The sequence below is a fragment of the Ursus maritimus genome, unplaced genomic scaffold (assembly GCF_017311325.1).
Source record: "Ursus maritimus isolate PB19 unplaced genomic scaffold, ASM1731132v1 scaffold_3, whole genome shotgun sequence".
Lineage (NCBI taxonomy): Eukaryota > Metazoa > Chordata > Mammalia > Carnivora > Ursidae > Ursus > Ursus maritimus.
This window is the reverse complement of record NW_024425563.1, coordinates 18,505,050-18,528,190: the sequence shown is the minus strand read 5'-3', so window position 1 is coordinate 18,528,190 and position 23,141 is coordinate 18,505,050. Positions and strand designations below refer to the sequence as shown.

General features: G+C 39.9%; 1 protein-coding gene across 1 annotated transcript in view; it reads left to right on the top strand.

Annotated features, from left to right (window-relative positions):
- The window catches only part of LRGUK (leucine rich repeats and guanylate kinase domain containing), a 100,129-nt gene extending 81,345 nt beyond the window's left edge, over positions 1 to 18,784 (top strand). Inside the window, exons 17-20 of the mRNA XM_008707581.2 lie at positions 2,266 to 2,354; positions 4,415 to 4,537; positions 10,652 to 10,803; positions 15,382 to 18,784. Of these exons, the coding sequence (XP_008705803.1) occupies positions 2,266 to 2,354; positions 4,415 to 4,537; positions 10,652 to 10,803; positions 15,382 to 15,512 (495 nt within the window). The 3' untranslated portion in view covers positions 15,513 to 18,784. The remainder of the gene's footprint in view (positions 1 to 2,265; positions 2,355 to 4,414; positions 4,538 to 10,651; positions 10,804 to 15,381) is intronic.
- The last annotated feature ends 4,357 nt before the right edge of the window (positions 18,785 to 23,141 follow it).

Here is a 23,141-nt window from a genome sequence, read left to right as displayed (position 1 = left end):
AAACCGAATACACATTAACTCGTTCATTAGCCAGCAGTTCCGTCTCTGGGCTTATACTCTAAAGAAGCTCCAGCGTGTGTGCAATCGGGGATTTGTGCAGCAAACTCAATACAGTTACGTGTAAAAGAAAAACCTGTAAACAATCGACATGTCCATCCATAGAGACAAAAATAAATTGATATATTCATGAAGAATTTTTATTTATTTTATTTTTTTTAAAGATTTTATTTATTTATTTGACAGAGATAGAGACAGCCAGCGAGAGAGGGAACACAAGCAGGGGGAGCGGGAGAGGAAGAAGCAGGCTCATAGCGGAAGAGCCTGATGTGGGGCTCGATCCCATAACGCCGGGATCACGCCCTGAGCCGAAGGCAGGCGCTTAACCGCTGTGCCACCCAGGCGCCCCCATGAAGAATTTTTAAATGATGAATTAGACATGCATAAAACCATGTAAATGTTTCTCAAATGCTGAATGACAAAACTCAGAGGCAAATGATTAAAACGAAAAAAGGTGGCATATAGTAAAATCACAATAGAAAATAGATGTACTGCTATCTAGTAATTGAGGAAAAATAACAACACATTACCCTGAGAGTGGATAGGACAGCAGAGTTCATCAATATATAGTAGTTTTGTAGTAATATGAAATAATTTAGGTGTATTTATGGAGTTATTTAAACAGTTTTAAATGATGAGATTTAAATAGAGTTTCTTTCTTCCTTTCTTGTCCCATTACAGACCCCATCCCTCCAGCCTGACAGATATTTTCTCCTTGTCCTGCTTAGACACAATCACAGAGCTAATGGTCAGGAACACGGTTAAATGGTCTTGGCGACCAAATGGACACCCGAGAGCCTATGTTCAGTGAGTTTACATATTAGCTCTCGTGTGTCATGGTGTCTAAGGAACAATTTCAAAAGCTTGACCCAGAATCTCCCAAGCTAGCAACCGTTGACAGCAAATTCTATTCCAGATCATACATTATTCACGTTTTATATCATCTCCCCAGATTTACACTGTTGTACATTAAAGATTGAGCTCCCGCTCACGCTCAGGTGTGTGTGCTGTGTACAGGGGAACACAGGAGTGACCGAAGGGGCTTCTGGTCTCCAGGATGCCGCTTGTTTCCCAGGATGTTCACTGTGCCAACCTTGGCGTCACCACAGAGCAGAGCCCCTCCTGCGGATTGGTTCTGTAATGCAAAAATGTCTTTAGAATCACATCAACTTAACCTCTAAAAATTGATTCTTGAAAAATTCCCCCGAAACACATGCAACCACTTGAAACTATGCTAGCTCCCAAGGCTAAGACAAGTGGTCAGCTGGGGTTGTGGGCTCACAACCGTAGCTTCGTGTGTGTTCTTCCCCTGGCATACTTGTTTGTCGTCATTTCTTATGTGGTTTTAACTGAATATCAACTCATAGACGAACCTGGTAGTGACATTAAAATCAAAAGAGGTTTATTTCAGATTCAATTACTGCAAGCAAAGATTGCTGTTTAAATAAATGTTATTATAAATCCCTTTATAAATGAGTCTTTTAGGTAAAAAAAAAATAAGCACTTGCTGATTTATCTTTTCTGTAAACTGAGAATTTTTTATGTCAGCTTTGCTTAAAGGGAGGAAATGCAGCACTTGGACAGTTGCTCAACAGATCGCACTTCTTTACATAACCAGTGAATAGACACACATTGTACTCTTTATAAAGCAGCATGTGCTATGTTGGTTTTTTCTCTGTCTTTTTAAATCCCCTTTTGCCACCAGATTATAAACCTTTCGAAGGCAGTGTCTGTGTCTTTTATGTCTTTGTAGCCCCATCAAATGTTTACTAAGTATGTAGTGATGGTGACATGCTGGTGAAAAGTGGGAGATATTTCCGGGTCGTACTGAAACATTGTTGGATATAATCAATCAGTTGACTACTCTGTGTGCAAAGATCTGGGAAGACAAAAAGACAATAATATATATCCTTGAGAGATAATCTCACTGGAAAGATAAAAAATATATATAAACATTAATAAGGAATTGCCACATTATTTAGATGTCAAAGTTGACATATTAAATTGTGGTCTTCATAAAAATATTTCATTTACGAAGTTTTTTTTTCTTTCCACTAAACCAATACCAGTTGTTTTTTTAGGCCTTTCCCCCATTTTTCTTTCCACATATTTAGCAATCTCTAATAAGAAGGTAATGATTATAGCTGCTTTCACCATCGGGCATATTTTTAACATCAGTATAATTTTCTGATCATATTTCTTGCCTAGGAAAGAGATTCTCTAGAGAGACAATATGAGACAGCCCGGCAGGCCTTGATGGGAAGGATACCTCCTCATCACACACTCCTGTTTCAAAGGTAGTGATAAATCACATTTATTTAAACCTGGGTATCTTTAGATTGATTCTCTAGTATCCAGATATACCAAACGAATCCTAAATCATCGACGTAGACAGGGACCTCTGTGCTAAAGTGGACCCAGTGACTCAATAGTAAACCTAGTTCTCGAAGTTGTATTTTCCTTTCATTTATATATATTTTTAAAAGATACAATGTGTTCATAGCTACTAGAAACTGGTGGCTTTTTTTTTTTTTGCATTCTTTGAAGACTATGAAGAATGATATTTCTGGTGGAATTTGAATATATATATATCAGCCTTCACCAAAGCTGTTCATGACTGAAGGTTAACAATATCCTATTGAATATCTTGCTCTTTTCTGTCATGACTCTCAAAACAATAGTAATTAATTATGTGCAGAGTCATTTTTTTTAATGCCTCTTTTCCATCTTGAACTGTAAATTCCATGAGGGTGGGAATCGTATCTTTATTAATCTATGAATTCTCTATTCTTAATATGAAAGGTTTTATTCCTTTTGCATAGTAAAGGTTTCGTGATGTTAGTGGCTATAATAATTACTGTACTATTAATTATTGCTTATCGAGAGGCACATTTAGGCTTTAATATTTACTCAAGATGAACAGCTAGGTCATACGATAGCTATAGAATGTTTGCATTTTATTTTCTCATTAATGTTACAGGCTTTGATATTCTGAATTCTCTTTCCTATGTCACATTTTAGAAAATTTGAGCAATAAAGTGAAGTCCCTGTTTTCAGGAAGTAAGAACATGACAAGACCTTAATTATAGCATTTTAAAAAGCTTTTTAGAATGCAGTGATTCAAGGAAGCAGAATAAAGAACCCATTTAAATTTTTTTTTCAATTTCAGTTCTTTTTATTGTCTGTAATTTTAAGCTATCTGTTGAAAATCTTCAACCAATTTAAATGAAACCAAGTTTTGTCTATTTGTTACCTATCCAAAAAGTGTGATGAATTTTGTCCATATTGATAGGCTATCTTTGGTTAGTCTGATTCAGAAGATAGGCTGTGGTATCCAGAGAATTCTGAAGGGCCAGGAAGGTGATGGCCGGGAGGTAGGCAGTGTCTTCCACAGCAGCAGAGCTGGGGTCTGTGTGACCTCCGACCAGCAGCAGAGCCAGGCTTGTTAAAACGCTGGCGACAGAGAAACGAAGCAGTTTTAAATATGATCTCCAAATGGGTCATACCAGGACAGATAGATGCTTCGAATTTGCATGCATTTATATGCGATTGGGCGACTTTGCACACAGCAGCTCTATTCAGCAGGTCTGAGGTGAATAGCAACAGGATTTCTTTCACTAAAACGGTTAACCATTCTTCCAAGTCACTCTGGGGAAACAGGCTAGTAGAAATGAAAAAAGAATATTTTACACCGGAGTTCAGTTGAGAATATAATATTAGAATTTTTAGAATTATTTTATTCTGGTATCATTTCAAAGCATTGGATTAGAAACAAAATTCAAAAATATTTCAATTTTTATAGCGGTGGATATTTTGCTGGACTCACATAACAAATGGACTAGGGTTTATAATAGAATACATGCTAATCAGCGGGAAGATAATTTGCCTGTATTAGCGACTTAATGGAGAAGGAAGATTCAAAACAATACAAATTCGCCTAATCTACAACTTAAAATGTAATAATGCTAGTGTTTTAAGACAAGCTCTGGAGTAAATGTTTGAGGGGATATATTACATTATTCCAAATAGATTTTATTGGCATTTACACTTACGTGGGTACATCGGTCAGTATTTAGGTATTACCTGTGTATATGCTTGGTATCATTACAAAGCTCTTTGTTTGTTTTTTTTTTTTAAGATTTTATTTATTTATTTGACAGAGATAGAGACAGCCAGCAAGAGAGGGAACACAAGCAGGGGGAGTGGGAGAGGAAGAAGCAGTCTCATAATGGAGGAGCCTGATGTGGGGCCCAATCCCATAACGCCGGGATCACGCCCTGAGCTGAAGGCAGACGCTTAACCACTGTGCCACCCAGGCGCCCCCAAAGCTCTTTGTTTTTTGTTTTTCTGATTTCAGGGGTCCAGTGCCAGCACCTATTATCAATGGTCTACATAATTTTGCAGCTTTAGAACTACAGAAAAGTTTTGAGCTTTGTGAAGATTATTTTAAAGCTCCCATTGGACTGTATTCTGAGAAGAGGTGAGTTGAGTTTTGTTGAATAAAGTCAGTTATTTTCTGCTGATTAGTTAAGATCACGGCACTCCTCCCTAAGCTTCAGAGAAATCCTAAAACTGGGGAACGGGGTCCCACCTTCCACCATGGAATTTGAAGGGAGTAGATCCTGGCCCTCTAGGGAGGACACAGGCATATAGCCTGGGTTCATACAATTAAAGTCTTCTCTCTGGGATTTTGAGTCTTGAGGGGGGTGACACAAGGACGCAAGGGCAGTTAGAGATTGATCAAGAAACCGGTAGTGGAAGATCAAGAATCCATTGTGGAGAGTAAGCAGTGCTGATCTCCCAGTCTCTTCCCATATTGAGACTTGGCTGTGTTCTTGGCACCTAGCTTACCTTGGTTCCTGCCCAGTCTTCAGGTCTGATTCTTCAGTTTTCCATTAGTCTATAATCTACACAATACCTTTTCAGTAACTCCCTTTCGGGTATTAAAATGAGCCAGAGCTGGTGTTTGTAATCTGCAATTAACATCTCTGATTAGCATAGCGCTGTGTTTCTAAATGTTTACCGTCTGGTGTCTAATATACAAAAGGGCATTTCAGGGTTCCAGTGCTTACTATGTCAAAGTGTGGTTCAAAAGCTGAGTATGTGTTAAGCTGAAGACCACATACAGACCACAGCTGGCACTCCACCACTGAACTTAGTGCTTGGCCCTTGCAGGCATTCTACTACATTCCGTTTCTGCTTGCGCTGTGTTTCCTTCTACAGTTGACCATCCCTCCATACACAGGTCTTGAATCCAAACTTCCCAAGCACAGATCTGCCTGGTCGGGTCAATGACCATCTACGAGGGGTGCCACTCTTGAATGGAGATCTGTAGCCAGAGCCCTCATAGGAAACAGGAAGGTCTGTGGACTGGTTGCACCTATATCAAGCACCCATCCTTTATCCACTTATCTGTGGCCAGACCAGTGACAGAGAACCAAGTAGAGAATTCTTCAGAAGAGGTTGTGTGGGTTTGGCAGAGTCTCTGCAGTGTCTGAATACATGGCAACGTAATAGACAAGAACTGGGACTGGAATGAAGCGCCCTAGAATATTAATAGGGGAGATGTCTCTAGAAATATCAGTTATTTTTATTTTCTCCGTTATCCTTTTTTTTGTAACTTCTAAAGTGTCTTCACAGGATAAATATTTTATTTTTATATCCTAAAAAAACCCATTAAGAATCTTTGATGGTTTGATGAAATATTTAATAAATGGAAAAAATCGGCTCTTAGATACAGTTAAGTTTCTCACGTCACTCTACATGTTAAAGCAAATGTTAAAGTTATAAGGAGCTAAATACAAATCAATGCCTATAATACAATAATGTCTGGAAATTGCGATACATATGTATATCCAACGTAATTAGGTTTAAAAGTACTCGTGTGTATGTATTTATAGAAAAAAATACTGAAAGTACACCAAAATAGTTATCAGTTATTATCTTGTAGTGATGAGATTATGACCAATTTTTATTTCTTTGTTCTTCTCCCATATTTTCAAGGTGAACATTTAATAATTTTTGAAGGGTTAATGTAACTTTAAAAAGTTATTTTTTAAAAGTCTGTCACAGCAAAGGGATATTTTTTGAGGGCATGTGTCATGATAAGAATGAGAGTTTAAAAAATGAGTGATGTTTTCCTTTATTTCTGAGTTTTATTGCTGTAACACTTGGATTTCCTCCCATAAACTTGATGATGTAAAATAACCATCCCTTCCAAGTGGTTCCTTCAAGCCTACACATTTCACTAGCTACTAGAGACCCTAGTACTCTTGTTAGTATTCTAATTAGTATTAATATTCGATATTAATTGAAGGAAGAAGAGTAGACACATTCAGACCATAACAGAGAGAGAAAAAGAATGCTTAACCAGCCATACTGGGCTTACACATCATCTGTCCCCACGGTGAAAAGGGTGGGTCAGACCGACCCTCAAGTCGTACCATTCACAGGTGGTAACATAGGAGTGTCTTTCAACGCCACCACTTTTTTATATGTGTTTTTCAAAGCATTTTCATTTAATACTTTCTTTGATAGAAAGGAAAAGCAATTGTTGAAAGCCCTTGCTCTGTGACCCCCCCCCCCGCTTTTTTGGGTGTGTGTTTTAAATGAAGACCTATTTTTTCTTTATTTTATTTCATTTCATTTCATTTCGTTTCATTTCATTTCATTTCATTTCATTTGACAGCACAAGCAGGGGGAGTGGCAGGTAGAGGGAGAAGCAGGTTTCCCGCTGAGCCGGGAGCCTGATGCGGAACTCAGTCTCAGGACCCTGGGATCATGACCTGAGCCAAAGGCAGAGCCTAACAGACTGAGCCACCCAGGTGCCCCTAGACCTACTCTTTTTCAAAAATAAGAGAGCAAAACATGTGTTATGGGTTGAGTTGTGTCCCCCTCCCTACTCCACCCCCTGCCAAATTCACATGCTGGAGTCCTATCCCCTCAGAATGTGACCTTATTTGGAAATAAGGTTGTTGCAGATGTTAATTGGTTAAGATAGGTCGTACTGGAGTAAGATTGTAAGGTAGACCCCTAAACCAACACGATTGGTGTCCACATAAAAAGGGGAAATTTGGACACAGACTCACGCACCGGAAGAGGGCTTGGGGTGACGTAGAAGCCAAGGAGGACCAGGCTGCCAGCAACCCCAGAAGCTAGAGGAGAGGCCTAGAATAGCTTCTCTGTCACAGCCTTCCGAAGGAACCAACCCTGCTGACACCTTGATCTTGGACTTGTAGACTCCAGGACTGTGAGACATTAAATTTCAGCCACTCAGTTCACTCTGTTACACCAACCTTAACAAACTAATAAGATATGTATTAAAAACCCAGTGACCTTTTTCTTGCTATTTTCTTTCTGTGCTCCCTTCAACATACTGTATTGGTATTAGTTTAGACATTTGGTCACAAGATCTATGGATTGTTGTGTTGTTGTTGTTGTCGTTGTTGTTTTACTTAAGGAAGAAAACTTTATACTTCCATAGTTTGGAATAGAAGATCTGGCCCATAAAACCTAAATGCATCTTACGTTGTATTTAGCAGAACAAGTGTCAGTCTAGTATACTTCGGGAGAGAAGCTCCTAAGCAGGGTTGCTAGTGGCACTTGCCCACTGCAAGAGGAAAGAGCTGTTCAGTCACTGAGAAATCCAGAAGTTGGCCGTATTGGTCTCAGTTCTTTAGGAAATGCTTCTTAGACAAGTTCAGTTACCTTATGTGGGAGTAAGAGGCTTCTAGGATCAAGGTAGTCTCCCTGAAGGGAGGCTAATATTCTGTGAAGGGATTCCAAAAATTGTTGTCTAACAAAAAAAGACAAACCCAAGAACCCAGTCCAGCCTGGTAAGAGGGATCCCCTCCTTCCAACGAGCAATTCAGTTTTTCTATCCGTTGATAATAAGTACACAAAACCTTTTTTTAAAGATTTTATTTATTTATTTATTTATTTATTTATTTATTTATTTATTTATTTAAGAGAGAGAAAGAGAGCAGGGGGGGGGAGCAGCAGACTCCCCACTGAGCAGGAGCAGCAGACTCCCCACTGAGCAGGAAGCCTGACACAGGGCTAGATCCCAGGACCCCGGGATCATGACCTGAGCTGAAGGTAGACACTTAACTGACTGAGCCGCCCAGGCGCCCCCTACAGGTACTCACATCTTCTAAGCAGAACCCTAGCTGCAGGGAGATTGTTGCATCCTGGACTGTCTCTGCCTGGGAACGTTGGTGCCATCTAGCCCCAGCTGTAGCTGATAGGTTGAGCAGAAGGTAGGTGTCCATGCCCAGTGTGGGAGCTTTCCAGGAGAGCTGATTTTGGATTCCAGCCACAGACTACCAAGCAAGTACTGCAGCCTCTGCTTGCCATTCAGACATAACACAGCATGAATGTCCTCACACTGGACATGTCCCCTCAGTATGCCTACATCACCCACTACATTTCCTCCTGGGTCAAGGACAAGCCCAGATAGCTAACTGGACTGTGTTTCCCAGTAATGGGGCCTTGAACTCCTGGGGACACCTCATTAAAACTTGCTTCTACCCTTTTCATCTCTGCTACAGTCATAATATCATCCTGGTAGACAGAGACACCCTCATTAAATGACAAGCTTAGCCCTGAATAGCCCCAATTTGCATCAGCCTTTGCTACTGCCAAGATATGAACTTAAGGTAAATGTGGAGTGTGAACACGTGGAGGTCAACCTGAATTTGACATTTGATCCCAGAAATGTATTTCTGTGCTGAGACAGTAGTCATCGTATCGGAACTACAGAGAAGAAAGTATAGTCACGGCCGACCACCAGGCTCTGCAGTAAACAATTACCTCTTAATTTTCAACATTTGAGATTAATCTTGGGCTAAATCATGAAAAGACAACACTCTGATGACAAAACTCACTGTAATTAACACTGACAGTGAAAAGTAGAGCTCTAATGACACAGTTGACATCATCTGTTGTTGACGGAACAAGAAATGCAGGATCGAAATCCTATATGTGAAGACGTAGATCTGACAGGTGGGGGAACTGGAAACAGTGCTAGAGCTCTTCGGGGGAGAAAACCCAGGGGGAGTGTTACTAAGTGAGCTGAATCCTTTCTGATTATAGCAGACATCCGTATCTACCAAAGATTGGTTTAAAACATTTACAAATCCGATTATTGTCAGAATATCTAAAAACAGACGTGGTTAAAGATGGTTGCCTCTCAGGAGAGTGAAAGTGGTTTGGGGAGAGGCAGGGCTTGGATTGCTGCTTTTTATTATAAGCTCTTTGTATAATAGAACTTAGTTTTAATTATATGTGTAGACAGTTGACCCTTGAACAACAGGTTGGAACGGCATGGGTCCATTTATTTATGGCTTATTTGCAGTACAATGTACTACTGTACCATCAATGTATTTTCTCTTATGATTTTCTTAGTAGCCTTTACTCTATGTTCCTTTATTGCAAGAGTAAGAATACAGTATCTGATACATGTAACATACAAGATGTGTGTCAATCAAGTGTTTACGTTCTCGGTAAGGCTCCCAGTCACCAATAAGCTGGGAGTAGTTAAGTTTTCGTGGAGTCAAAAGTTACATGTGGATTTTTGGCTGCAGGGAGGGTCAGCACGCCTAACCCTCCCTCACATGGTTCAAGGGTCAACCCTAGTAAGTTGCTTAAAATGTTAATGAAATATTTTTGGAGAACTAAGAAAAATCACAGAGGGGAAGGTGAGTACATTTTGACTATATAAACATCCTAAGTTTCTCTAGGTCCAAAACAAATGTAAAAGGAAAAACAGCAGGCTATTTAAAATATAGCAAAAGAGTCAACATTCAATCTGTAAATAGTTCACACAGACTGCTAGGGCAAACAGGAAGACAGACCCGGCCGAAGGTAAATGAGGAAAAGACCGTTTACGAATGACAGGAGAAAAGTTAATTAATAAATAAACTTAAAAATTAAGAAATAATGTTTAATCCGGCTGTGAACAAAGCAACAAAGCTCACTTCCTCCACAGCGCTCTGCAGAATGAGCCTCTCCCTTCCGCTCCGTGGAGCTGCCTCCCTGGGAGGAAGCCGAGAAGCAGGTGAATCCCAAAGGAGAGTAACCGGGTGGCGGAAAGTGCACTGGGCGAACCAGAGGGAGGTCGGGCGCCCTAATCACACCCCAGCCTTATCCTAAACGGGGAACAAAATCACAGTCCCAAAAACTCTCTCTGGGTATGCCCGTGTGTGGTCCTAACACGCTTTCATATCGTCTGTCTAGAAATAGCAGGAACTGCCATATGTAAATTGCACTCGATTCTCAAGTCCTAGGAATTCGTATCTGTGCCTCACTCACTTTGCGTGCGCTCCAGTATCCATCACGATGCTTTGCTCGTCGTAGGCGTTCAGCTGTGTTTTGTCGATTGGAGGAGAGGCTTGTGCTCATAGGTACAGCTTGTCCAATGCCCGGTGCTATGTAACTCCTGCCGCAGAAACCACTGAACACTTGGGCTCAACAGCGACGTGCCCAAGCCACTGACATGACTCTGGAAAGGTGACCCAGTGGAGTCACAGGCGTAGACTATATGGCGCTTGGTAGCTTTTCATCTCAATGGTCTCATTCACTTTTCATTTTTCAGTGACAAGGATTCCCACCTTACCAGGAACTATTCTACAGTATTTCATTCTTATCCGTGGTCAAAAGAAATGTCCTTTCAGCCTCCAGAGGGCAGCATTTATTCCCGCCCGGGATCAGGAGTCAGTGATGGCGAGGCAGATCGGGCCCTAACAGGTATGTGTCATTTTACATACAGTTCTCGTAGAAATGTCAATCTTATTACATCTATTTCCCATTGTTTCCTGATTTTGTTTAATTAAATGAACGTTGTAAGTTAGAATCCCTCCTCTGAGGTTGGGTGGGTTTTTTTCGTCTTCCATTGTTTAGAGATGAGAAACAAAGTTCAGAAAGGTCGGGAATGTGCCCCAAGGTCACTTACGTGGGCCCCTTAGAATGGGCTTAGAATAGGCTGCTGTTTTGCCCACTGAGCCACTCTGCCTGCAGGGGTCTTCTGGGGTCCGGCAGGTGCTCTCTGCACGGGGTCCCTGATGACTTGGGCTCCATTTAGTGAGGGTGAAGGGAAGTGTGCAAGGTTTCAGATTTCTGGCCCATCTTCTGTTCTGGGAGTCTCGCAGAATCCCATCGGTTTTAGATTTAAAGGATCTGGCCCAGCCTAGGCACGTCACCCCCTTCGTGCCCCTTGCTCCTCAGCATACAAGTGGATGCGTATCTCCAGGCCCCAACAAGAGTGGCGCTGCATTTTTGTTTCTGGGCATAGTAGCAGTGTTCACAAATGACCGCGAGTAAAGTCCCTGAACGGTGTTGGAGAGACTGAAGGGCTAGAAGTGAAGTGAGAAAGGGAGAAAGTAACCCTGTGTTGGAATAGATGGTGAGGTTCTGTGAGCAATGACTAGAACAACGAGTAACCTGGAGGATTCTGTCGGACCTGCAGGCTAGCAGGGAGCCACCATTTGTAGCCTGGGTAGGTGGCGAAATTCTGCCTGAGCCCAGAGGGGACATGAGGACCCCCTGCATGCTCAGGTGACCGGGGGAACCAGAAAGAGAATAAAGACTTGTTAGTTTGCCAGGGACAAGAGGACACAGTGGTTGGCATGTCCAGAAGGCAGGGTTCCTAAACAGGCAGCTTCTAACCAACTCAAGCGTGGAGGACTCTCTCTCCAGCTGAACTGACGCTCAGGACAGCAGGCCGAGATAAGGTATTTTCAAGGATTTTACTTGTGAGGGTGGACACAGACAGTAAGGATTAGAGTCCCAAGACCAAAGTTCCAGGAAGTCATCCCAGATTCTGAAGTAGACACTTTCTTGTCATCTCACAGGTTGTGTTCTAGGAACCCCTTAAGACTCTGACCTGCCACTCCGGGGCCTGAGGACAAAACTCCAGGAGCCCTGGACCAAATGTCACCAAGGCCCATCATGTTTCTGGTGTCCCATACAACAGTGTTTCCAGACCTTTCCCATCTTATTTTCTGTCCTTTTGTACCCTTCCTTCAATGGGATACTTAGAGGCAAAAACTGCATTCCAAACAGTCTGATCAGAGAGGAAGTGGGGCTATTACCCATGAAACGAACATTGGATTCGAAATCAGAAGACCTGGTTCTGGCTCCATTTCTACTGTTGTCTGACTGCATAGTGTCGGGCAAATCAGATAATGTCCGAGCCTTGAGAATGGCATCTGTCCTATAATAATACAGCAACCTCCTATACCACCATATTATATATTATATATGTATAATATGATATATATATATGTATATATATTGTAATATATGGTATAACAATCTAGAACCAACAGGATGGAGCATGGTGTAAGAAAGAAGTCAGGTGCTAGATACCCACTAGGTATTACGATTATACATTTGGATACACATAAGCAGAAGACTGCGGTAGTTTTCTGCAGGGATGGTTTCTGGAGATTGATTTTGTTCCTTTGAATGGGCCATGTTTTCCTGTTTCTTTATGTGCCACGTGATTTTTTTTTTAAGATTTTTTATTTATTTATTCGACAGGATAGAGACAGCCAGCGAGAGAGGGAACACAAGCAGGGGGAGTGGGAGAGGAAGAAGCAGGCTCTTAGCAGAGGAGCCTGATGTGGGGCTCGATCCCATAACGCCGGGATCACGCCCTGAGCTGAAGGCAGACGCTTAACCGCTGTGCCACCCAGGCGCCCCTGCACGTGATGTTTTGTTGAAAACGGAGCATTTGAAAAAGCAGCCACGTCTCCAAGCGCGCAGGCCGCCCCGGGTGCGGGGCTTGTCCTGAGCGCCGGATCAGTCCAGTGTGAAGGCTTAAGGTCTTTCCAGTCCTTCTCTGGGCATGTACTTCTCCTGGACCGGTGCGTCCGCTTTTTCCCAATTGCCCAGCATACACAGCCGCTTTTTAAAGTCCCCACTAACGTAACAGTCTTCCCCCAGCTTCTTCCTGGGGCCTTATGAAGACGTTCATTTGTCCTCTCCAGTTAGTAATGCCTTGGCTCTGGGTCCTCGCTAGCCGTGCCCACTGCTTCCTGCAGCTTCGGCCGTGTGGGTCCCTGCTGTGCCACTTGTGGCCCTCTGAAACCCGAGTTAGGGCACACAGACACCTATCCGGCAGCCCCCAGGCGGGTTAGCACATTGCTCTACTCTCTCTAGATGGCAGAGGTGAGGGGAAAAAGCCTTGACATTTCCTACTGTTTTTAATGTGCCTTTTTCTTGATTGGGCATTTGCATGGTCGCTAGGCTCTTCCGCTGGTTTCCAGAGCTCCTACCAGGTTATTTGAGTTAGTCTCACTGTTCAGTGTTTGCACAGGGGAGCAAGGGCCCGGAGCTTCCTAGGCTGCCGTCTTGCCGGTGTCTCTCAGGGGTGGTTTTCTTAGCAAAGATCACACAACCGGCTCCGGGTCAGTTAAGCAGACCTGTCTTTTGCACACGAACTGCCAAACCAGGTTCCCGTCATCTAACACATAGGCCCTTGATTTTCTTCTTACATGAAGGCAACTTTTATTTTCCTCTTTTTATTATTTTGGTTTCAGCCCCACATTCTAGTTTAATCCGATCATCCTGGGTGTTGATTCATCCTCCATATTTACAGTTTTATAAGTTTCTGTAAAACCAGCAAGCATGCTACCTAGGCCTTTGTCATAGTCCCTGCTGAGGATAGGCTCCAGGACTTGGCCAAGAGTCGTGTCCTGTGACAAGTCTTTGGAGACTCAGTTCCAGGGAGAGTCTACTTGCCGTGTGATTCCTCCTCACATCTCTGTAGTGTCTTTATGTGAGAAACTTCGATGCGTGCCCTGCAGGAATCGAGACAAGACTATATCAGTGGTGTTTTCTGTAAAGGGTTAGACCCTTCTGCAATGACTCAACCCTCCCATTGTGGTGTGAGAGCAGCCATAGACAATATGTAAATTAATGGTCATAGCCTGGGTTCCAATAACTTTATTTACTGAAACATACTGCAGACCATATCTGGCCTATGGGCTATAAATTTGTTGACCCCTGCCCAAGTAAAAGGGAAATGAAGGTAATTTGAAATAATTAATTTGACATAATTTGCGAACTCCTTTCAACACTCACCACTCACTATGATGTTTTATAAATGGATAAACTATTTCTTTCACAAACTTGAATTTGCTAAGTTTGAGGTTAAGTGCACTGGTTTGTAAATCTTTGTTCCCATGTTAAAAACTGCAGTATTATTTGTTTCCAGTACTTTTCTCACCGACAATGAACTCTCCAAGACCAAACTCTGAGAGCACTTCTGTAGTCACTCCGGCACCCCGGGATACAGCTTGCCTGAGTGTGGAAACTTGATCTGATTTAGAAAGGAGGTCTGCTCTTCCACTGTCTCCTTTCTTCTTCAGAGCCTTACTTCTCTTAAGATGTTTTCGTTACTCTATCCAGTTGAAAAAGCATCTCAGTGGTATGGGGGGAAAAACAGCAGCAGCAGCAGCAAACAAGGAGGACATTTTCCTCTTCTGTCTCTGTCTTTTGTCTCTCTATTATCTCTCTCTCTCTCTCTCTTTTTTTTTTTTTTTTTTTCGTCCTCTGTTAACATACCATCATCTCAGGGACTGTGCCCTTCTTGCTCTGAATATACCTTAAAAAGGCCCATTTTCCCTTCAGTGGTTCGGATTGCTTCTGTTTGCCCGATAGATGGCGTCTTCCTGATCTGATGGTATAGGTCACTCCATTTTTCTCCTTCTCTGTAGACTCCTCTGCCTCACTTTCTCAATCCTGCTATACTGCTTCTCCCCAGTGAGAATTCGGCTTCCTCTGCGGCCACCACGCTCTCCCTTCAGTTTCTATCTTTCAAACTCTTCTTGCCTCCCACAGCCCCCAGTGGAACCTAGCTCCATCGTCCATCCTTGGTGTCTTCATCCTTGATGAACAGACCAACCTTAGAGCACAGTGGGTGAGGCTTTTCTAGGAAGGACTTTAGGATATATATGGGCGCACGTCTGTGTGTATGTCTGTGCTAAGTCTGGTTAGGTATGGTCCCAGGCATTGTTACAGAGGGTATGAGCAGGATAGAAAAGTAACATGGGAATAACTTGGGGTTGCAACCCTCTGATCATGGGGCAAGTCTAAACAACCTAAGGCTTATCCAAACCTGCACATGATGTATTTTGAAACTCATCCCCTATTTTTCTTGTTGGGGTGTCTTTTGTTCCATTTAGTTTGTTATGAATTAATTCTAAATGATATTCTGGGGCTTACAGTATTGCAATGTTTATTTTCTTTGTAAACAAAGAAATCTCTTGTGTACCAAGAGGTTAACTCTATGTACTCTTTTTTTTTCTTAATCTTTTACAGAGCTATGTGAACAGTCACTTCCATGTGACAGAGGGTCTGTCCAACACAGAAGACACACGGTCTCAGTCATCAGCCACCCAGGTTTCAACACCAAACTCATCCTCCCTCCAATCCCTCAGGGCCGCAAGTAGACCAGTAGTTGACATTTGGTCTTAACACACAAAACTTGTTCTGATCATGTCCCATCCCTTTGTCTTACCTGTTTATGGATCCTGTCGCCCACTCAACCAACTACCTACAAAAGAATGTTCTATATGCCTTAATTCTCTCAATCAATTTCTTTTGTGATTCTCGAATAGTGTCTTTTTTGAATGTAAATTATTCTTAGCTTTTAGAAATGCAATTTCAGTTTTTCTTGTATCTCTTAATGATTTTTCCAGCTGCTTCCTGCTCTGAAATATCAGATGGTAAACTCTCCCAAGATCTCTGCATTGCTGTGTGCATAGTGATTTCTGGATATATCCAACTGGGATTCTGCTTTTGAAATTTCAGTGCATCCATTTATAACATTAGTGTGTACCCTAGGGGATTGAAATATTTTGTTCTTCTGCTTATGAAAGGCTTGTAGATTTCCGTTTAACTCGTGACCAGCAGGATTTCAACTGCATCTCTCAAAGGGAATTAATTAATGTATTTTTTCATGGTTTTTGAGTTGCTTTAGCAATATGAAGGAATAGGAATTATCAGATATTTCTTTTAGTTCACCCTTTCCTGACTCTGATTATGTACTGCTTGTCTTAGAAATATTTCTAAACAACTTTCTTCATCTTTATAGCTTCACTGTCTACTGTTGGCAGAAAAAAACATTGGGTAGTTACAGGTAAGGCTGGTATTCAGCTGATATGTGCCAGTAAGACTATCCTGGTTCTTGAAATATTGAGACACATCTCTTTGGATTGGTAGATGGTCTCTTCTCTGAATCCTCTGTGCAGGATGATTCATGGGAGCAAGAGCCTTCATGTAGTACTGTACTAATTGTTAAATATTTAAAATACCAAAACCCTGTAATGACTTCCCTTTTAAAAATATTAAAACCCCCTTTAATAACCCTTTTTCTCATGATCAAATTTGGATGTTACCTGATTTGCTATTGGCTTCTGTCTGCCACTAGCCCTGTTCTCAACAGAAGCTGCTTAAAGTTCTTTTCTTGGGGCTGGTGGGAGGGGATGGAAGGGGGGAACCTGAAGAAAAGGACAAGGCTGAGCAGGAAAAGAGAGTTGGTTCTCTCTAGACCAGTGAGGAGGCTGAGAGTGGGATACTTTAACATTCACCAGCATCAACTAATCTTTTAAAAAGTTATTATGAAATATTTTAGAAACACCAGAAGATATAAAAATAAGAGTTCCAATTTCAGACAACATGGAGCAGATGCACTTCTTCCTATTTCTTCCACGAAATACAGTCAAATCCTAGAAATTGTATCTAAAACAAACATAAGATTGAGAAGTGGAAGGAAGAAGGCAAGCCAGCTGGGGACCTTGGGACCTGAGTAACAACACCGAGGTGAGTTCCCTGCATTTCTTTTTTAGCTCAAATATCCTAAACTGGGTGCTTGAAAGCTATAATCCCAAAACATTAACAGTAAAGACCACAGATCTCAGCAGAAAGCCTGCTCTCTCTAGCTAAAGGACTAGGAAAGGGGCAGCCTAGCAAGACAGAAAACTTTTAGACAATAACTGCCTTACTTTAGTCAAACACCATAGGTGAAACTGTGGCCCTACCTTTTTTCCCTACACTGTCAGCAAAGACTTTTCTGGCTATAATGAGGTTTCCTTCCTCCTCCCTGCAGGGATAGTGTCAGAGAAGTTCTTGTGGAGAGCCAGGATCTGCAACGCTCCCCAATATTAATGAGAACCCCCTCCCACAGTGTCACTGAAGGCTACGTGGGGACCTGGACTTCCATTCCCTACCCGACAGTAATGAGGCACTTCTTTCCCTTCCCATCAGGGTGGTGTCAGAGAAGGTCTTGTGGAGATTCAGGACTTTCACCACTGACCTGCCTTCTTCCAGTGTCAGAGGAGGCCATGTGGGGAACAGAAAATTTAAATAAGATCCATATTCTCATAACATACTACCCCAAATGTTCAAGATATAGGTGAAAAAGAAAGAAAAGAAAGAGAAAAGAAAGAAAGAATGAATTCATCAAGAATCAGGAAAACTTCAATTTGAATAAGAAAAGATAATCAACATCTGAGCCAAGATGATGTTGGTGAAGGCCTAGTGGGGACCCTAAACTTCTACCCCACCCAGTATCAATAAGGCATCATTCCGCCTTTTCCTACCCCAAGTGTCGAGAGAGGCCAAGTGGAGGGTTTAGATTTCCACTTCTACCTGGCAAGAATGAGTCAGTGTCCCCTTCCCCACTAGCATGGTGTCAGAGAAGGTACGCTAAGAAGATTTAAATAAGACCCAGACTTTCACAATATACTCTCCCAAATGTCCAAGATACAGTTAAAAAAAAAGAAAAACAAAACTCATCAAGAATCAGGAAAACTTCACCTTGAATGAGAAAAGATAATCAACATATGCCAATGCCAAGGTGAAACAGATGCTGGAGTGATCTGATGGATTTTAAAGCAGCTATCATAAAACTGCTTCAAGAAGCAATTATAAACACAATTGAAAAAAATGAAAAAGGCAGACAATCTCAGCCCAAAAAAAAGAAAAGAAAAAATTTAGCAAATAAATAGAAGATGTAAAGAAGAACCAAATGGAAATTTTATACCTGAACAACTCACTGGATGGACTCAATAGTAAAATGGATAGGACAGGGGGAAAAGCCAAAGAGCTTGAAGACAGAGCTTGAAATTACCCAATCTGAACAACAGAAAGAAAATAGACTGAAAGACAAAATGATCTCTAGAGACATGTAGGACTATATGAAAAATCTAATGTTTATGTCATTAGTGATCCAGGAAAGCAAAAAAGAGTATGCAACTGAAAAAGTATTCAAACAAATAATGACTGAAAATTCCCCAAATTTGGCAAAAACCAAAAATCTATAAATTCAAGAAGATGATGAAACCCAGACAGGGATAAACACAAATAAATTTTCAACAAGACATAGCATAATCAAACTTTTGAAAACTAAGGACAAAGAAAAATATCCTAAAGCAATGAAAGAGAAAACATCATAATTATGGGAAATAACAAACCAAATGATAGTGGATTTCTTATCAGAAATCATGGTACCACCAGAAACCATGGAAGTAGATCAACATTTTCAAGTGCTAAAAGAAAAAAAAAAAACCTGTTAATCTAGAATTCTGTATTCATTGAAAGTGTCCTTTAGGCAGGAAGGGGAAATCAAGACATTCTCAGGTGGAAGGAAAACAAAGAGACTATGTTGCCAGCAGACCTATATCCTAAAGGAATGGCTAAGGAACATTTTTGAAACAGAATGAAAATGATAAAAGAAGGAAATTTGGAACAACAGGAAGGAAAAGGAACAATAAAGTAAAAATATGGATTAATATAAAAGAAGTTCTTTTTCATCTTGAATTTCTTAGGTTTGATGATTGAGGAAAAATGATATCATCTACTGTGATTCTCAATATGTGTAGAAATTATGTATAATTTAAGGCAATTATGCAGGAATGAAAAGACTTAAAGGGAGGTAAGCTTTCTACATTTCTCTCGAACTGTTAAAATGTTAACACTGGTAGACTGTGTGATAAATCCTATGAGTAATGTAATACCTAGAACACTACTAACAAGGCTACTTTGTGAGATACAAGAAATACTATAGATAAATAAAAATAGAGTTTTAAAAACATTTCAGTGACACATGAGAAGGCAGGAAAAAGAAAACAAAGAACTGAAAAGTAAAAAACCAAAATCAGCCTTAAGCCCTTATGTAATAGCAATTAACATTAGAGTAAATGGTCTAAATACACCAATTAAGGCAGATGTTGGCAGAGTAGATTTTAAAATGTGACCCAATTATATGCTATCTACAAGAAACTCACTTGAAATTTAACAAGGCAGGCTGGCCAAAAGTAAAAGGATAGAAACATGTTTGCATATATCATGCAAACGTTAGTCAAAAGAAAGCAGGAGTGGTGATTAGCATCACATAAAGTAGGCTTCAGCGCGGAAATTTTTACCAGAGACAGAGAGGTGTATTACATATGAGGAGAGAAACTTTAACAAATTTACAGAGATGAAATCATACAATGTATGTTCTCTGACCACATTGAATAGAACCAAACTAGAATAATGAGAAGATAACAGAAAAATCTCTAGACATCTGGAAACAAGCGGCATACTCCTATATAACCCATGGGTCTATGAGAAACTCTCAAGGAAATTTAAAAATACATCAAACTAAATGAAAGTGAAATACACCACATCAATTTGTGAGATGCAGCCAAGTCAGTGCTGAAAGGGAAATGTATGGCACTAACTGCATACGTTAGAAAAGCAGAGGATTTTTAAATCAAGAAGCTCCTACCTCAAGAATCTAGAAAAAGAGCAAAATAAACCCAAAGTAAGCAGGAGGAAATAATGAAGATAAGAACAGAAATCATTGAAAATGAAAACAGAAAAACAATAGAGAAAAATTAAACAAAAAGGTGGTCCTTCAAAAAGATCGGTAAAATTGCCAACCCCTCTCTTGTAAAACTGACAAAAAAGAGAAGACATAAATTACCAATATTGGAAGTGAAATGGGATGAGACCACAGACTCTACAGACATCAAAGGGCAGTAAGAAAATACTCCAAACAACTCTACAGACAAAAATTTGACAACTTAAATGGACCAATACCTCAAAATAAAACACAGCTCACACACTATGGGATAGATTATTTGAGTAACCCCATAAATATATTAAAGAAACTGAAGAATTAAGCTGAATTGAATTGATAATTGAATTTTGAAAAAGAAACCTCCAGGCCCAGATGCTTTCATTGGAGAATTCCACCAAAGGTTTACAGAATTCATACCAATGCTATACAGTCTCTTCCAGAAAAGAGAAAAGGAAGGTAGGTTTCCAGCTTATTTTATGAGGCTAATGTTATCCTGATACCAAATCAGACAGGCCATACAAAGAAAGAAAACTGCAAACTAATATCGCTTATGAATAGCTGCAAAAATCCTTAACAAAATATTAACAAATAAAATTCAATACATAAAAAGAATTACACACTAGGACCAAGTGGGGTTTATCCCAGGAATGCAAGCTTGGTTCAGTAGTTGAAAGCAGCCAATGTAATCCACTCTAATAATGGGCTAAATAAGAAAAATCAATGATCACATCAGGTGATGCAGAAAAAGTATTTGACAAAGTCCAGCACCTTCTCATGATAAAAATCTGGGAACAGGGGCGCCTGGGTGGCTCAGTCGTTAAGCGTCTGCCTTCGGCTTAGGGTGTGATCCCAGAGTCCTAAGATCGAGCCCCACATCGGGCTCCCTGCTCTCCGCTGGGAGCCTGCTTCTTCCTCTCCCACTCCCCCTGCTTGTGTTCCCTCTCTTGCTAGCTGTTTCTCTCTCTGTCAAATGAATAAATAAAATCTTAAAAAAAAAAAAATCTGGGAACAGAGGAAGATTTCCTCAACTTGAGAAAGACTTCTGTACATACGTATTTATCCTGAACAGTATATACTTTTGTTCATGATTTAAACTTCATATTATACTGTATATATTCAGCAATTAACTTTGTTCTCCACATTACGTGTGTGGAATTAATCCATGTAGATAGTGTTGTTTTAGTTTTAATTTTTTCACTATCATGTAATATCTCACAGTAAGACTATCCACAGTTTAACGATTTCCCTGTTGATGAATGCTGAATTTGCTTCCTTTTTTTTCTATTACAAAGTATGCAGCTAAAAACATTCTTGTCTAAAAAAAAAACCAAAAACATTCATGTCCAGGCGTTGAACTGCTGTGTTTATACAAATCTTTAACTTAACCAGATAGTCCCACATCGGTTACTCTAATATGCCTTCACCAACATCTAAGAAAGTCCCCATTTTCCTGCATCTTGGGGTTGGAATTGACAATCTTTTTAATTGCTAATCCAATGGCTGCTAATATAAATTCATTTTTGTATTTAATTTGAATTTCTCCAATTATTAGTAAAGTTGAACATTTTTTATAAGTTTATTGGCACGTATGGCTCTTCTGTGAATTGCCTATTTATATGTTTCGCCTAGTTTTATGTTGGATTACTCTATTTTTCTTATCAATTTGTGGGATTTATTTCAGAATTCTGGTAGTTAATTCATTGTTAACTATGTGTATTACAGATGTATTTTCCAAGGCTGTGTCTTGTCTTTACACTTTTTATTAAAATTGTATCTTTGAATGAATAAAAGTTTTTAATATGGCTAAATTTGTCAGTGTTTTTTTTTATGACTGGTACCTTTTATTTTTATGTCTTATGAATTCCCTCCCTATCCCCTAGTCATAAATAAAATCTCCTAGATATTCTTCTAAATTCAAACAAAAAAATTTTGTTTTTTAATTTTGCTTTTTTGGATTTTTGTATATGACATGAGGTAGGAATGAATTTTTTTCCAGTTGTCCCATCCCTTTTTCTCTCTAATCCATAAATCCATTTCTTTCATAAATTGTTTTCATAAATGCTTGGGGCTCTTTCTGGGCTCTTTCCTCTAACTCACTCTTTTATTTACTATATATTTGTTTTGTTTTTGAAAGAAAAATAATTTTTATTGCTTAACAAATGATCAGCACTGTCAGGATTTGAATCCAGGTCTCTCCATTCCTAATCCAGAGTCTGCTCTCCATTCCATCTGCTCCTTAAAGCGAGGTACGTGTACTTGCCACATAACAATAGTTACCTTGACCATGTGCCCTTTACTTATGTTATTGCCAATATTTTTTAAATTTTAATTCAATTAGCCAACATACAGTACATCATTAGTTTTTGATGTAGTGTCCAATGATTCATTAGTTAGCATTTAACATATTTGTAATAAGACTTACAACATAGTAGGACAAGTTGTGTACTTCCATATTCTTTAAAATTATCTTGGCTGTTCTTTGCCATTTGCTTTTCCAAGTAATTTTAGAATTATTTGTTTTTCAAACCCTACAAATGCCCTTGCTTGCAGTTGATTAAAATTGCACTGAATTCATAAATTTGAGGAGGCTTGTCTTCTTTATGATATTGGATACCTCTGTCTGTAAACATGCTCTGTTTGTGTAGGTTTTCTTTAAGTTGTATAATTTTCTCGTAAAGAGCGTACGGATCGTTAGCAAGATTGAGATTTATTCCTAGGTACTTTTTTTTTGGTTCTTATAAATGGAATATTCTTTGATTATATTTTCTGCGACTAGAATATAGAAATCATGGGTACTTATTCTAATAATATACTTGTAGATTATTTCAGGATTTCCATCCAGGTAATATCAAAAATGCCATTTTTTCCTCTTTCTATTCCTGTTATTATTCTCTTTTTTCATTCTCATGTTTTTTCTTTCAAAAAACTGCCCTGGAGAGAACCTCCAACATAATGTTGAATAGAAGAAATTGATAGTGGACATTCTAATCTCACTTCTGATTTTTAAAAAAATACGTATAATCCTTTACTCATAGATGTGAGATTTGCTATAGATTTTTGGCAGATAAACTTCTTTAGAAAAAAATGTTTCATTTAATTCCCAGTTTACTATGAATTTTACCATTAGTGAGTACAGAAAAGAAGGGGTTTTCTCCGTAGGGTACAAAAAATTGAGGTATGTATTAATTTAATCATATTAATTATAATATTCAAACAATTGAGTTTCTGTTGC